Source organism: Aulonocara stuartgranti (genome assembly GCF_965226115.1).
Source record: "Aulonocara stuartgranti genome assembly, chromosome: 1".
NCBI lineage: Eukaryota > Metazoa > Chordata > Actinopteri > Cichliformes > Cichlidae > Aulonocara > Aulonocara stuartgranti.
This window is the reverse complement of record NC_138939.1, coordinates 23,535,202-23,549,703: the sequence shown is the minus strand read 5'-3', so window position 1 is coordinate 23,549,703 and position 14,502 is coordinate 23,535,202. Positions and strand designations below refer to the sequence as shown.

The following is a 14,502-nucleotide window of genomic DNA, read 5'->3' as shown; positions in this document are numbered from 1 at the left end:
TCTCTGAGTGATTCCTGTAATTATTTTGGAAATAATATATGAAAAATTCAAACACTGGTGGAACCAGATCATCTTCTTTGTTCCTTAATTAAACAGTTATTTATTTTATCAAGCTGACCACATCAGTGCGCTTGTTTTGTATTCGTAACCATCAACCAGCAGATCTACAAAAACCCAAAACTGGTGGTTAATCAGATGGTTAATTGTCACAGAAAGAATCCCTGGTGATCAAAGTTAATTGGCTTTATGACTTTGTGTGTTGCTTCATCAAACTAAGCGCAAATGTTTTTCACTTCAACCCACAGATATTCACTATGAGCAGATGTAAGATACTGATGATGGAGCCGTAATGAGCTTCTAACTGTGGAGCGTATAAACAACTAAAAGTCAAACATGCTGCCAGGATGTATAACCGCTACTTGCCACTATTTGAAGTGGACTTTGCCTCACTGGAAACCTGCCTTTTCCTTAACTTATTGTCCATTGGAGCCAGGGCAATGGATTTTAAGACAGGCAGGTCTGAGAAAGGCTCATAGCTGGACTACAGCACCTTCATCAAGGCTAAACCAGAAGCCGGTGTTTGCCAGAGCTCCAGTGTATGGAGAAAAGCTTGCAGTCATAGACAGCAGTGGTAGCCACAGCTACAAGCAGCTGTACTGCTTCAGTTTAGGTCTTGCAAATAGAATCGGTACAGCTCTGAACTCAGACTTTGGAGGTCTGGAAGGAAAACGCGTCTCCTTCCTGTGTGCTAATGATGCCTCCTATACAGTAGCACAGTGGGCCACTTGGATGAGTGGTGGGACGGCGGTGCCACTCTACCGAAAACACCCACCGGCAGAACTGGAGTACATCATTTCTGATTCCCAGACTTCGCTGCTGCTGGCAGCGGACCCCTACACTGAAACCCTCGAACCTCTGGCACAGAAGCTCGGGCTGCCGTGTCTGAAGCTGCCCCCTACTTCTGACCTGGATGCTTTAAGTGAGGAAGACGCACAGGAGAAGGAGACAGCCATCACAGACTGGGCTGATCTACCAGCTATGATCATCTACACCAGTGGAACAACAGGGCGACCCAAAGGGGTTCTGCATACACACGGCAGCGTCCAAGCAATGGTAAATTATGTCTATTAATTACACTGGAGCCAAAGTAAATTAAGCTATTAGCTTTTCTTTTTTTTTATCATAGGGTTATGGGTCTCTTAAATTAGACCTTTTAACAGTGCATTCATGGTTTGCTGTAAGCTATGTGAATGTACAACTAAAATCAGTTTATGTCAGTTATTTATTAAATGTTTAGGTTTTATTTGTGTTCTTCTAATGTATAAGTCCTTAATAACAGTATTCAATAAAAAATAAGTCCTATCTTATTGTAAGATTTCATAATTGTTGCTTGGAAAGATTATTTTTATAAGGAATGAAGGTTTTTGCTGGATTTCTGTTTACATTTTTTCTTTTGTAAAGTCAGTTTTATTTATACAACTGAAAATTTTAAACAAAGAAAAGGTTAATTAAGCTTCATTTATTGGGAAAAAAATAAATTTGACGGAAGGCCTGACGAATAATTTTGTTTGGCATTAAACTACAGAAGTGCATCTGTTTAAATCATTTGATGTTTTTGGCCATCAATGTGACTTCATAGAAAATTAAAGTTCCTGTGAGGGGGGGAGACGTGAAGGTAAATTTCTGTTTACGTTATTTTGTACAGGCAACCAGATTCAGTGTTCTACATGCATGTTGGTGATGCTCATGTACACAAATGTCAGAATTAATTTAATGATTCAAAGAGTCATAACACAAGCCAGCAGCCATGTACGACCAGGAGACGTCTTTTGTTTTTTGCCCTGATGACATTTAGTACTCTGACACTGTTCATGATGCTCATCTCTTTAAATACCATTATGCACAATATGTTGGACACAGCGCACCGTAGTGATCACATTCACTGCAGGCATTTTTTTTTTCAAAAAAACCTCACGTTACCTCTCAAAAAATAAAAAAACAAAAAACCAGACAGACTCACTTAATTATTCACTCACTCAGTTTTCCAGACCGACCAGATTCAAGTGAAGTTCTGCCTCCTTTTAGAGTGATTTAATTTTCCACACTGCCAGGCATGTAGGTCAGTTTCACTTAAAATTGCACAGAAAAACTTCAGGAGATCTTTAATGGCATAAATTAGTGATTATTCAGGAAGCACAGTGGGGAAAAAACGAGGGTGATGCTAATCAGGGAATATGTCTCCTGGGGGTGTCTAAACAGTTCTTTAATTTAAGAAGAAAATCATAGATACAGTTTATAGATCTGCATGTGTTAGTTTTGTGATGTTCTCACTGAGATTTGTGTCAATATAACCAATAATAGATAAGCTGAATATGAAGTTAGATGGGGTTTTTTTTACCTATATTTAAGTCCTGGTTTCACAAAGTTTAGACCTTGAAACATTTTAACAAAATTAATAAATAATAATACTTTTATTGGTGGCATAGTTTAAAAATTATGTGTGTGTATTGTTTACATGACCGTGGCCATTTCCATGTAATGCTAAGCAGGTCCTTAGTCTGATGGTTTCATTACTAGAGTGATTGTAGGAAATGTTTTTGCCTTTCAGCGTTGAAGCATCATATAAGAAAAAGATTTGTTCAAATGAAATTTTTTGAGCAAATCAAACTAAAAAGAGAATTATGGAAAGTGTAAAGTACTAATCATTTTTATAGTAAAGTTAATAGACTAAAAAACTAGATGCTTTTCCTTTTTTCAGAATTTAATATTAATAAAGCTCAACAGCGGTGTTATGTCTGTTTGTCCACTTATATTTGAGTCACTGAAAATGGGGGATTGCATTACATTTAAAGATGAAAATCTGCACTTCAGTCTCATTTGTGGTCATCTGTGGTGATGTGAATAGACAAAAATTATAAAATTGTGTCAGTGTCAAAGAACTTATGGACCTAACTGTATATGTTGGACTTGCACTGATGTTTAAGCTACCCTTAATTAAGAGCAGCAGAGCATCGATGATAAACTTTAGAATATGTTGTTCTTTTTTGTGTTTTGTTTGCCCAGCACAGAGGGAGAAATTACTGTTGATGAGGTGTTTACAGATTTCTACACCAGCAGCCACCTCAGTGGAGTGGAGTGGGGTTAGGTTATAATGATTTTTAGTATTATTGTGCTTTTTGGCTGTAACCAGTTTCACAGGGATCTCTTGACTTTGTCGGACCTCATACGTGCACAGGTGGAAATTAGCTGGGTGCCAAAAGTTCAGCAAGTAAACAACATCACAAAAAATACAGTAAATCAGACACGTAATTATATGTTATTTTTAATAAAATGCCTTTTTAAAAGTTATTTTTCCCAATTTTAATGCAGTAAACAAAACAAATACAATAAAAGGGATCAAGATCAAGGTTGTTAAAACAGGGATCCTGATACTCCTGTTACTAACAGCAACATGTATGCTGAGGATAAAACCTTTCATTTGAACCTCGCTGTTGTTGGTCTCCTCTCATATAGCGCACTGTGACAATGGGGAAGAATTCAAATAAGTTACAAAAATCAATTTTGCCATCTGGAAGTGCACCAAACGACAGCTTAGGGGAGATCATTGTAACAAATGTCTGTAGCAGTGAAAGCTGACTGAGGTAATTTATTGTAAAGACAATATGACATCTTAACAACCCACTCCGGCCCACCCCTCAGGTCCAGTGTCTGGTTTCAGAATGGGCGTGGTCCAGAGATGATGTCATCCTGCACACCTTGCCTCTCCACCACGTTCATGGCGTCGTTAACAAGCTGCTGTGCCCACTCTGGGTGGGCGCCACCTGTGTCATGCTTCCCGAATTCCATCCTCAGAAGGTCAGAGATGCACTCTTCTTCTTCTTCTGTCTCTCGGCACAGTACACAGTGTCTTTTATTATCCCCCGTGAACAAAAGTGGCTTTTTTTAGGGTTCCATCTAACTTAATCATAAGGCAAAGACAGTTTTCAGATTGAGAGGTCTTCTGCAGACAACCCTGATGGATTAAAAAAGACCATTACCTCTTTCCACATGAATCCCTCTTTCTCAGTTGGTGCTTCCCTTTCCCTTTGCTCTTTTGTTCTTGCTCCTCTCTTCTCGCTTCATCTCCTCTCCGTCTGCATCTCCCTCTCTTTCCCCCTCTCACACTGTCAAAACTAAGTGTTTGGGGCTCAGTGATGAATTGCCCTGTGTGGCTTTGTATCTGACCAATGCCGACACACGGCAGGGACTTAAGCAGCAGATCAATCGATGAGCTGACATTGAAGGATGATAGTGCTTGTTTGGCCCTGAGAAGGGAGGGGAAGATGGGGTGCTAAGTGTGTGTATATAAGTGTAGCTGTATTGAAGTGTAAATGCACAATTTTTAATGTATGTGTGTGTGTGCCTTTCTGTTTTTTGCTCTCTTTGTTTGTACGTCAGGAAGTCTACCACTTCATGACACTTAAGGTGAATGAAAAAGAAACGACCTTAAAGAAAATGTGTATCTGTCAACATGGGTATTGCTAGACGAATATAGCTATCAGTATTCAACTGTTATCCCTGACCTTGTGTGCCAAACCACAAAACCCCTTCTCTCATCTTCAGAGAAAAAAAAGAGCCTTTATACTCCTCCTCCTGAAGTTACAGTACATTGATGAAGTGATCGATCGTCTTCTATCCCCTAAGATCTCTGAAGGGTACCCTAGGCAGCAGAGGCCAGCATTGATTTCTTTTTCTTCTGATTTTGCCTGGAGATGGTGTCGGGAATTTTCAGTGCAGGAATTGTGATCAAGTAAATCACAGATAAGTCTTTTTCAAGTGTACTGTATTAGACTGACGGGAGCAGATAGCGTTCCTGGGTTTCAAACAGCGTTGCTCGGATTTTTTTTCTTTTTTTAATTTATTTGATTTCTTATTGACTGCTTCATCACAGCAACTACTCAAATGTAATATTACTGTCATTGTTTTTCCTCAAGAGGGATGGCTAAGGCATCAATTTTTAAATTCTAACAGGCAAGGGCATTTTTTTAAGTAGCCTGATTGATGGGAATGCTGCTTGGAAATACTCACAACTGCCTGTTCTGTAATTCAAAGTGAAATTGACATTTTAAAAATAATGTTTCATACACCAGTTGTCTAGTTCAGACAGATAAAGCATTTTGAAAGTGTTTGGCTGTAAGAATCCATATGCCACTCTGTATAGCTGGTTGCTCTCTGTTACAGTCAGCCTTCTCTAGGAAGAGTCAACTATTAGGATAAGTCTTATATAAGAACTGATACTACTTATCAACGTCAATAGCAGGAACTTTTATTATCTGCTAATTCAGACACACTGGCAACCTGAACACTGATGTTTTTCACCTCTGCTTCACATGAAGCATTTACGACACCGATAATGTGACACTGCTGTCAAGGACTGTGGTAATCTGCCTACAGCTGAAGCTATTATCCACGAGGAATATAAAAAAGCTGTCTGTTTGTAGGAACCTGCAAACACTAATTAAAAACTTAGCTAACTACATAGCTGATACTACTATGTTAATGACTTGACTATTAAAACAAGGTCTATTCCACTGTAAGGTCAGTGAAATGCTCGAACATTAAAACACGATGCAGTTGCTTCTCTAAGATCACTGCTGATGTCTTCCCACCTTGGCATTGTGTTAACACACACCTGAATGCTCCAGACCAGCAAGCTACCAAAATTTCTGCTTAATCAAGTGCATTTGATTAGCAGCATCTGGCTGCTACTTACGCTCTTAATTCCTGTGGTTTTGTAAGGCTGTGCTTAGTTTTTCACACACTGATTCTGCTGTTTGGTTTCGTTTTTTTTTTTTTTTATTAAATGAAACAGTGGAAGATCACATATTGTTGCTCATCTGAGGTTTTATTTACCCAATTTTTAGATCCACTAAGGACCAGATTATTTTAAATGTTTTCCCAGTACGTAAAACTTTAAAACTGAAAGACATGTTCTTTACTGAGACAGACGAGCTGAGTGAACTTACCTGACAGTTTTTAGGAATCAGCACTGCTGGCACATTGACATTCAACAATCGGGCCTTCTCGGGAAGAACTGTTTTCGGGTCTTACGTTGAGTGCAGGGCACATGAAGTTGTTTAGGATGCAGGCCATAGCTCTCGGTTCTCACCACATCCTGTCCCCTAGGTGGAGGCCAGCTCTTTGACGGACATAAATTGCCTTCCTCTCCCGCCTAGAGTGGGCTTGGTGGGAGCGCTTCACTGCACTTGATAGACACCACCCAGTATGGTCAGGGCACGCTCAGCTAATCATCCTTTTCTCTCTTCAAACTTTTATTCTGTATCTCTTCGCGTGAACCGCAGGTTACTTGCAATTTTTAGATCGGCCTGTAACGCTACTCTGGGAGACTGGATTGGGATTTGATTAAATTGTACTGTTGGCATATCTTAATCATCTTAGCTGTATTTGTCTGTGTGTTTGACTTGTGTTTTTATTAGAGCCAGAGGAAGTGATTGGAAGATAGTTTAGTAGATAATAGATTGGGTGAGTCTGTGATGTGAGGGTCACACAAAAGAGAAGTGGAAGGAAGAGTTTAGAAATTGCTGGCACATTAAGAAGGATGTGGTGTTACTTCAGGTGAGCGCAATGATGGGACAGAGTGCATTTTTCTGTGTGTGAGTATGTGTCTAGGTGTGTATGTGTCTGAGAGAGAGAGAGACTGCAGAGGCAGTGAAGCAGGAAATTACGAAATGGAGAGAGAAGGTAAGTGAATGTGAGATAGGGGGGTGAGAGACGAGGGAGGGGGGGGGGGATGAAGGGAGGATGTGGGGTCAGAGATGAAAGTAGAGTGAAAGCGGAGCACTTGGAAAATAGAGGCAGAATGAATGAAGAAGAAGTGAGATCGAGTAGCCTGAGAGGAGACAGCTTGGAGGGGGGCACTGGTGGTGGGCTGTGGTGCGGGGGGAGTGACTTAGAGAAGCCGTCGTTCACCTTCATTTAATTCATGCTGTCGTCCTATCCTTCTGCCGTCTACTGCAATGTGTGAGCGTGTGTGAGGAATGAGGTTGAGTGGGCGGGGCCGGGTGTGTAAAATGACTTTGTCCTTGAACAAGTGAGTTTATGTGATTTTCATACAGTATGTTTAGATGTGCATGTAGTTGGCGACGCATGTTTGCGTCCATTAGTGCCCGCCGCTGTTGAAGGCGGCACGTCTGACGCAGCTGAGGATGGGAGCGGCTCCTTTTGTGGCAGTCGAAAAGCACATTTGTCAAAAGTAGCTGCACACGAGGTCTTTTAATTGACCGGCAATACCGCTCCAGTCCGGGGCAGCCGGCTATTTTCTTCCTCCTGACCTTTTAGAAATCTGGGCATTTTTTGCTTGTCTTTTTCCTGCATTATGTTGACAGGTTTAATATGAGGCTGCTGTCTGGACTTTATTCTGCCATTTACATCAAATAAATGAAAAAATGTCACTTTTTTTCCCCTCTAAAACTAATGGAATGAATCTGGATTTAATAATTTAGTCTGCAATGCCCCACTGTTAGATATACTGCTTTTATTTTCCTTATCTCTCCTCCTCCTCCTTCCTTCTTCAGTTATGTGTTGTGCTTATCTCTCTCCCTCTCTCCCCCCACAGGTGTGGGAGATGCTGTTGAGCTCCAAGGCTCCCATGGTTAATGTGTTCATGGCCGTGCCAACTATTTACTCTAAGCTGATCCAGTACTATGATCAGCACTTCACACAGCCTCATGTGAAGGACTTTGTCAAAGCAGTCTGCAAAGAGAGAATAAGGTACTGGTTGTGGAATCTGTGCCACAAGATTTTACTCACAAGTAGCTGTATTTGTGAATACTTCCATGTATGTATGAGTACATATTGATTGGTGGCAAAATGGTTAAGAACAGAGCAACTATAATGTAGCACTGAATGGTTTAATGCAGGGTTTTTATGCAGTGTTTCCTAAATGTCCTTTTCACAGGGATGTATAGAGCTTAATTAAAGTTAATATTAATGCATTTTGTCATCAGTTGGGAGATTATCATCTTTTTTAATCACCCAATAGTTGGATGCTTTAGGCAATTTAAAGAGGAAATTTTATGTTGCTATGGAGTTCATTCATTTTGGGCTCTTCATCATTCCTGTTAGTATTTATTTATGTCCAGATGACTTTGATGGAGAGTATTTTTGGTGAAACTCCTTCAACTTGAAGCCTTGACTTTACCTGACAGAGCAGGATATGACAGCACAAACGTTTGAGTTTGGCTGTAAGCCAGTCTCTGGGCTCCAAACATCTGTATGTTAGTAGCTCAGCTAACTGACAGATGCGTTAGTGATTAGCAATTGGGCCCATTGACCATCACCCTATCCTGGCAGTGTTTTCGGTTCACATTCAAAGAAGACAAAAAAGCAAAATTGGAAAATAAAGTTCATTTGTGAGACAAATTGAAGTTTTTCAGTGCTTCAACTACCTCAGCAAGTTCTGTGTAACAATGACTGATGCAGCTGCAGCTGTTGACCGCGGAGGTGTCTAAACATGATCTATGCATCAAACCACAGTTAACAATTTCAGCTGCTTTTGGAGCAACAACATGTACCTGTCCAACTCACCTCTCTTGCCATCTTTGCTCCTTTTACCGAGCTGAAAACCACATGAAGGTGTGGTTGACGTGCGTGTCAGACTGCGCTCCTCCCCAGAAGTGTTGAAGTGTTCAAACCTGAAGCAAAGTCAGTCCCAAGAAGCATTAAGCCTGTTTTTAAAAGTTTATTTTGGCCCTGAGACACTTGTAGTTCTTTTCATTTGTAATTTGTTTGTCACCTTTCTGTGTGTATGCACTCGTGGCATGCATTATTATTACATTATTATGTTTTCTTGCTACTTGATAATCTTTTGACCTTTGTGGATGGTGTATTAATGTCACACCACATTTCCAGTACATGTTTTGCTTCTTAATAATTTTCACTGCCACAGTTTCTTTTACAAGTGTGTGTGGCATCTGTGTTTTTATTTTGCTTCCTTTGTGCTGCCAATCATCTCTCCCATGCTGCATTCTGTATATTTTTCATAAACAGTCTGCAGTTTCTAGAATACTGTAAGGCACAACCCTATGCTTACTGACTCTCACAAATCAGGTCCTTGGAGACGTGTAAGAAGATGCACAAAAATTGATGTTTCTAATTAGCAAACAATTAGATAATTTACATGTTTCACACAGGTTTTTCAGGCAAAATATAAACTGCAGATGTGTTTTTTGGCGTGTGTCCCTCATGCCTGTCCCTTTCTCTCCAGGCTGATGGTTTCAGGCTCGGCTGCTCTCCCGCTTCCCACTCTGCAGCGCTGGGAGGAGATTACCGGGCACACACTCCTCGAACGCTACGGCATGACTGAGATCGGCATGGCGCTGTCCAACCCTCTCAAGGGCCCACGCGTCCCAGGTTGAACTAAGTGGATGCACTTGTACTCTCACACCTTACACACATATGAGTAAAGAAAGAAATTTTTTTTTTTACATGTGTATGTGTGTTACTTATCTTAAAAAGGGAAGTCATGGGATCATTAGTTAACTTTCCGGCAAAGTATTTCACAAACAAGTCAGCAACTCGTTGCACGTTGCTTAACTTTGCACCACTATCTTCTTATCTGCCACGTGTCACTGTTGCAGAGTCCTGTAAACAATGGTTGGAGCCACTCAGCTAGATAAACTTGCATTACACAATTTTAGCTTCATCCAAAAATCTGTATTCTCAATTATCTTCTAAAAACCTGTCTAGAATGTCAAAGTCAGTACCGGATACATGTATAGTTTGGGCGCCAGCTGCGTATGTTTTTTTTTTAAAACTCCTTTATCCCTTTGCATAACGATAAAGTTGTGAAACCTCAGGTGTCAAAATACTAACTTGATAATAAAATGCATGTCTTGGTGCTCTTCCAAGCAGAATATGGTCAGGTTACAAACCAGCTGCTGAAGCAATGGCAGGAAATGAGGCCATACAGATAACCTCTTAAAGATCGGTTTGGCATCTGATTATCAGCATCTTTCTTGAAAACCCTTAATGACAAACCAATGGCAGCGTTTTCTGCTCTCTTTTTAAATCAGGCCAACCCTCGATCAGTTTGTCATTTGGTGCATTTATCTTTTGGTACCAAATACTGAGATACTGCACAGCACAACTAGCCAAGCATACTGCCATCAGTGTGTCTGTCAGTCACAGTTTCATTGATGATGAATATTTGATTGGTTGGCAGTCAACCAAGGTTGCCTTTGTGACTGTGGATGTTGTTCTCTTCTAAAACGAATGTCTCAGATTTGTAGGAAAGAGGGTAATTATCTTTTTTTCCCTGTGTGTAGTAATTAAGCTCTACATTGAGTTGACATTGCTGTTTACAATTTGGTAACGTATGATTATCAATCAACAAACTTGCAATCACTGATTTCTGCCACTCTATGTTAAAAGTATACACATATATATTAGAAATCTTTATCCTGGAAACATAGAAAGGCAGTGTGGTTTAACAGAACGACATAAAATAATAATAATTTAAAAAGCAAACCTTGCTTAATTGAGCCAGTGTTCCCGGTTTATACTACACTTTGAAAATGCTCTCAAAAATTTTGTTCTACTTCACATATAATCCAAAAACCTCTGATGTTGCTCGACCCTCCCTCATCAGTTTGAGTGAGTACTTCAACTTCACGCGTTGTGCTTTAATCAAAGGTAGTTGTCTCTGGCGTGATGTCAGGTAAAACCCCATGATCCCAACTACACCTCCCTCACACACGCAAAAACAAAAGCAAGGTCTGGAAATGAGGTCAGAGTAGTGGCGGTTGCCATCTTCTCCTGTCATCCCCTCTTCCTCTGTCTCTCTCTCTCTCTCTTTCCCTCTCTTTCTCTTCCACCGTCTTCTTCCTTTCCTGTTCCCCAGACAACACTTCCTCTTAAAGGGAGAGCTAATTAGCTTGCAAGTGGATTTGGTAATCCTCTGCCTGCCTGTTTTGTCAGGGTATTGTTTTGTTTGTTGCTCACTGAATGTTTGGCATGAACCGAGCAGGCTGCGTTCGACTCCTCTCAGGTGATTATTAAGAATGGCTTCAAGAGGCCTGCGTTTTTATTGATGTTTCCTCTCAGCATTTGTGTAAGTGTATGTGTATGTGTGTGTGTGTGTGTGTGTGTGTGTGTGTGTGTGTGTGTGTGTGTGTGTGTGTGTGTGTGTGTGTGTGTGTGTGTATGACGGTGTGAGCACATGTAGGCACGAGGCTGCGCCTGTTTGAGTTGGCGTGTTCCTATCTTGCCTTTTAAGTAGGTTAAAATGGATCAATAGCAACCACAGGAAACACTCTCAGAAGAGCAGTGGAGTGGTATCTCTCTTTCACTCTCACCTTCTTCTCTTTCTCACCCCCCCGCCCCACAGCAGCTAAACAGATGACATTTCAGCTCTTAATACAACTTATTGGCAGCAGTTTCATTAGTAATTCTCTCCTGTATTTAGGCCATGTAACTATCCTGATTTTGCTGTGGTGCTTACACTTTTGGAGCTCTTCATATTAACAAAGCTGAGTGTCTTTCTAGGTCATATTGCCCGTCCTGAGATGTAAACATATGAGATCATCCTCATTTTTTTCCCCCCATCTTATTATTATCTCACGCTGCTGCCCCTTTCATCTCTTTGATTCTTTTTTGTCCCACCTTTCAGGCTTTTTTTCCCTGTATTTTCACAGAGAAAGTGTAGATACGGCAGTCTTATAAAAGCAGTTGTTCATAGCTTTTTCCCCACCTTAAAAAGCCAAAACAAAAGCTCTCACACCCCAGCCTTTTTTATCAATCAAAAGGATCCATTTTCAGTTTTAGTGAATTAAGGGTAATCATGCTAGCATCTGAAAACTGTTATTTTAATACACTATTCCCGATGACCATAAATCGGATAAGTAGTTAGAAAATGAATGAAGTGATGATAAATAGGATGTAGTAGGATTCTCATTCTACCTGTGTAAGAAGTACAGAGTTACTTCACTTGCATTTTCAAGGACAAAAAGGATCTTGAGATAAGGAATTAATTTTTACAGGATTTTTCTCCTGATGCCCAACATTTAGATGCTATTATTAGATACCGCTGCAGTAATGTGATTACATTTAATAGGTTCAAAAGGTGTACTTTTTCAGTGTTATAATTGCCCTTGGTGGGAGACGGATTGCAAAGTGTGGGTTGGTGTGACTTTTTCCAAGCCAAAGTTCATACAGTTTGAATTGATAGTAAGTAAGTAAGTAAAATTTATTTATATAGCACATTTCACAGATAAAAATCACAAAGTGCTTTACAATAAGATCAGACATACAAGTTAAAATTAATTAAAAGCCCGTTTGTATAAAAATTGATAGAATCCTTCAAAACCTGACGGTCTTTTTATTGGGCAAATGTTAGTCTGCAAAATGATATAAAATATTCAGTTTATTTCATTTATTTATGTAACACTAAATCACAACAACAGTTGCCTCAAGGAACTTCCTTTTGTAAGGCGAAGACCCGACAATAATCCAGAGAAACCACAAAAATCACACAACACCCAAGTACTTGGCCACAGTGGGAAGGAAAAACTCCCTTTTAGCAGGAAGAAACCTCCAGCTAAACCAGGCTATAAAATAAAATATAGGTGCAAATATTAATGCACACAGAAGACCAATGAGAATTTTTTTTGTGCTTTAATTATTTAACTCGCCAGGTGTCACTTGCACACAGTTTGTGGAGACAGCAGGTGATGTCAGGAAATGTGGAAATCCTTTTTTTAGTAACAGTTTTCTCTAAAACGTTACTGCACCTCACAGTTATGAACACTGGATTTTTTAACACAGACTTCTTACTGTATTTTAATACTTGTCAGCTCAGTTATAACATTTCATGCTGCTGTGCTTTATTAATAAAACATGTCAAGTGCTCAGCAGTAAATTAGACTGAAGGACTAAATCCTGCTGTACCCTTGAGTCCTTGTTTCTTCTTTGTTTGTTTTTTTGGAGGCTTCAGAAACAGGTTGAAAGTGCAAACAAACACCTAAAAACAGTTCTATTACTTGACGTTTACTTGAAGTTTGTGCAAACGGCTGCATCAGGCATTGCCCAGAAATCCCCATTACTGTCCGTGTAAGCTGGTTTGTGGTGACTGAGACGAATGGCTTTCAGTTTAGTGTTTTACAAGCTCAGCAAGCCAGTGGCCAGTTTTGGCCTGCAGATGGAGGCTAATGCTGTCTTGGAGAAGATGACTCTTGTGTTAAAAATCTCTCACTGAATGCTTTTGATGGCTTTTTCACTGATTATTGCCAGAATATGTGTTCCACATTCTGCTTCGACAAAGTGTATTCTCTTCTCTCTGTGTTCATGGGCTTTCTTTGTGTTTGACAGGAGCTGTTGGGTTGCCGCTGCCTGGTGTGGAAGTTCGGATTGTTATGAATAACACAATTAATACAACCATTGTGGAAGGCACTCACAAAGAGACTCAGGTAATCCATAAGTTCAATATATATAGGTGTCATCAGGTAAAATCATGTGAAAACAAAGGTTTAGCATCAGACTCAATGCAATCCTGTTCCTGTTGCTAATGAAATGCACTTGAATAACTGATGACCAACAAGTGTGAGACCCCAAGGTCAGACTGTATGACGGATAAAGAAAAAGTACATCTCAGACTTTGCAGGCCTGACTTAGCATGTTAAATGTTAAAGTTCATGTCAGTAATATTAGGAAAAGACTGAACAAGTGTCGTTTGCTTGGAAGGATTGCCAGGAGAAAGCCACTTTTCTTTAAAAAGAACATGGCGGCACAGCTTATGTTATATCCAAGAAAATCATAAGACTTCTGGGAAAATGTCCTTTGGATAAACAAAATCAGTGTAGATTTTTAATGATAGTATATAAAACGAACACAGTATATCAGGACTAACATCTCATACCAGCTGTTAAGCACGGTGATGTATTTATCCTGATTTCTTCCTTTCTTTCCATGTATATGCATCAGGTACGACCTGGTCTGGAGGGGAAAGAGGGGGAGCTTCTGGTTCGAGGGCCATCTGTTTTTAAAGAGTACTTTAACAAACCTCAGGAGACCAGAGAGTCTTTCACTGAGGATGGCTGGTTCAAGACAGGTACCAAACCCTCATCTTCCTCAGCAGTATGCATGCATAGCGAGTGCATTTCACTACCATTTATGGTTTGTACTGTCAGAGGGATTCACAGGAGATGAAAGATGTCATAAGATTTTTTCATCAGTGTTGCACACTGTACTTTCGGGGCACGATGACATGATTTTAAACACTTAAAAACCAGGAGTCCAATGCTGGAAGCACACACATAGTCACACATTCAGACAGTGTGTGTGTGTGCGCGCGCACATTTTGGGGAACTATGAGGGAGTGATAAATGGACTATGTGTGTTTTTGGTGCTGCAGGGCATTTTTCCTCCTAAGTGGTTGTGACTGCTCCAGGTCCTGAAGAACCAACTATTGCTCTGTGTGTGTGTGTGTGTGTGTGTGTGTGTGTGTGT

At 40.2% G+C, this 14,502-nt stretch overlaps 1 protein-coding gene across 6 annotated transcripts in view; it reads left to right on the top strand.

Moving 5' to 3' along the window:
* acsf3 (acyl-CoA synthetase family member 3) overlaps nucleotides 1-14,502 on the top strand; it is a 55,266-nt gene that overhangs the window by 21,397 nt on the left and 19,367 nt on the right. For 4 of the 6 annotated variants that reach the window (XM_082541370.1, XM_082541369.1, XM_082541371.1 and 1 more), the window contains 6 exons: nucleotides 306-1,113; nucleotides 3,700-3,855; nucleotides 7,616-7,770; nucleotides 9,266-9,411; nucleotides 13,366-13,463; nucleotides 13,978-14,104. In XM_082541370.1, the coding sequence (XP_082397496.1) occupies nucleotides 394-1,113; nucleotides 3,700-3,855; nucleotides 7,616-7,770; nucleotides 9,266-9,411; nucleotides 13,366-13,463; nucleotides 13,978-14,104 (1,402 nt within the window). In that variant the 5' untranslated portion in view covers nucleotides 306-393. The remainder of the gene's footprint in view (nucleotides 1-305; nucleotides 1,114-3,699; nucleotides 3,856-7,615; nucleotides 7,771-9,265; nucleotides 9,412-13,365; nucleotides 13,464-13,977; nucleotides 14,105-14,502) is intronic. The other 2 variants (XM_082541374.1, XM_082541373.1) reach the window with 1 other exon arrangement.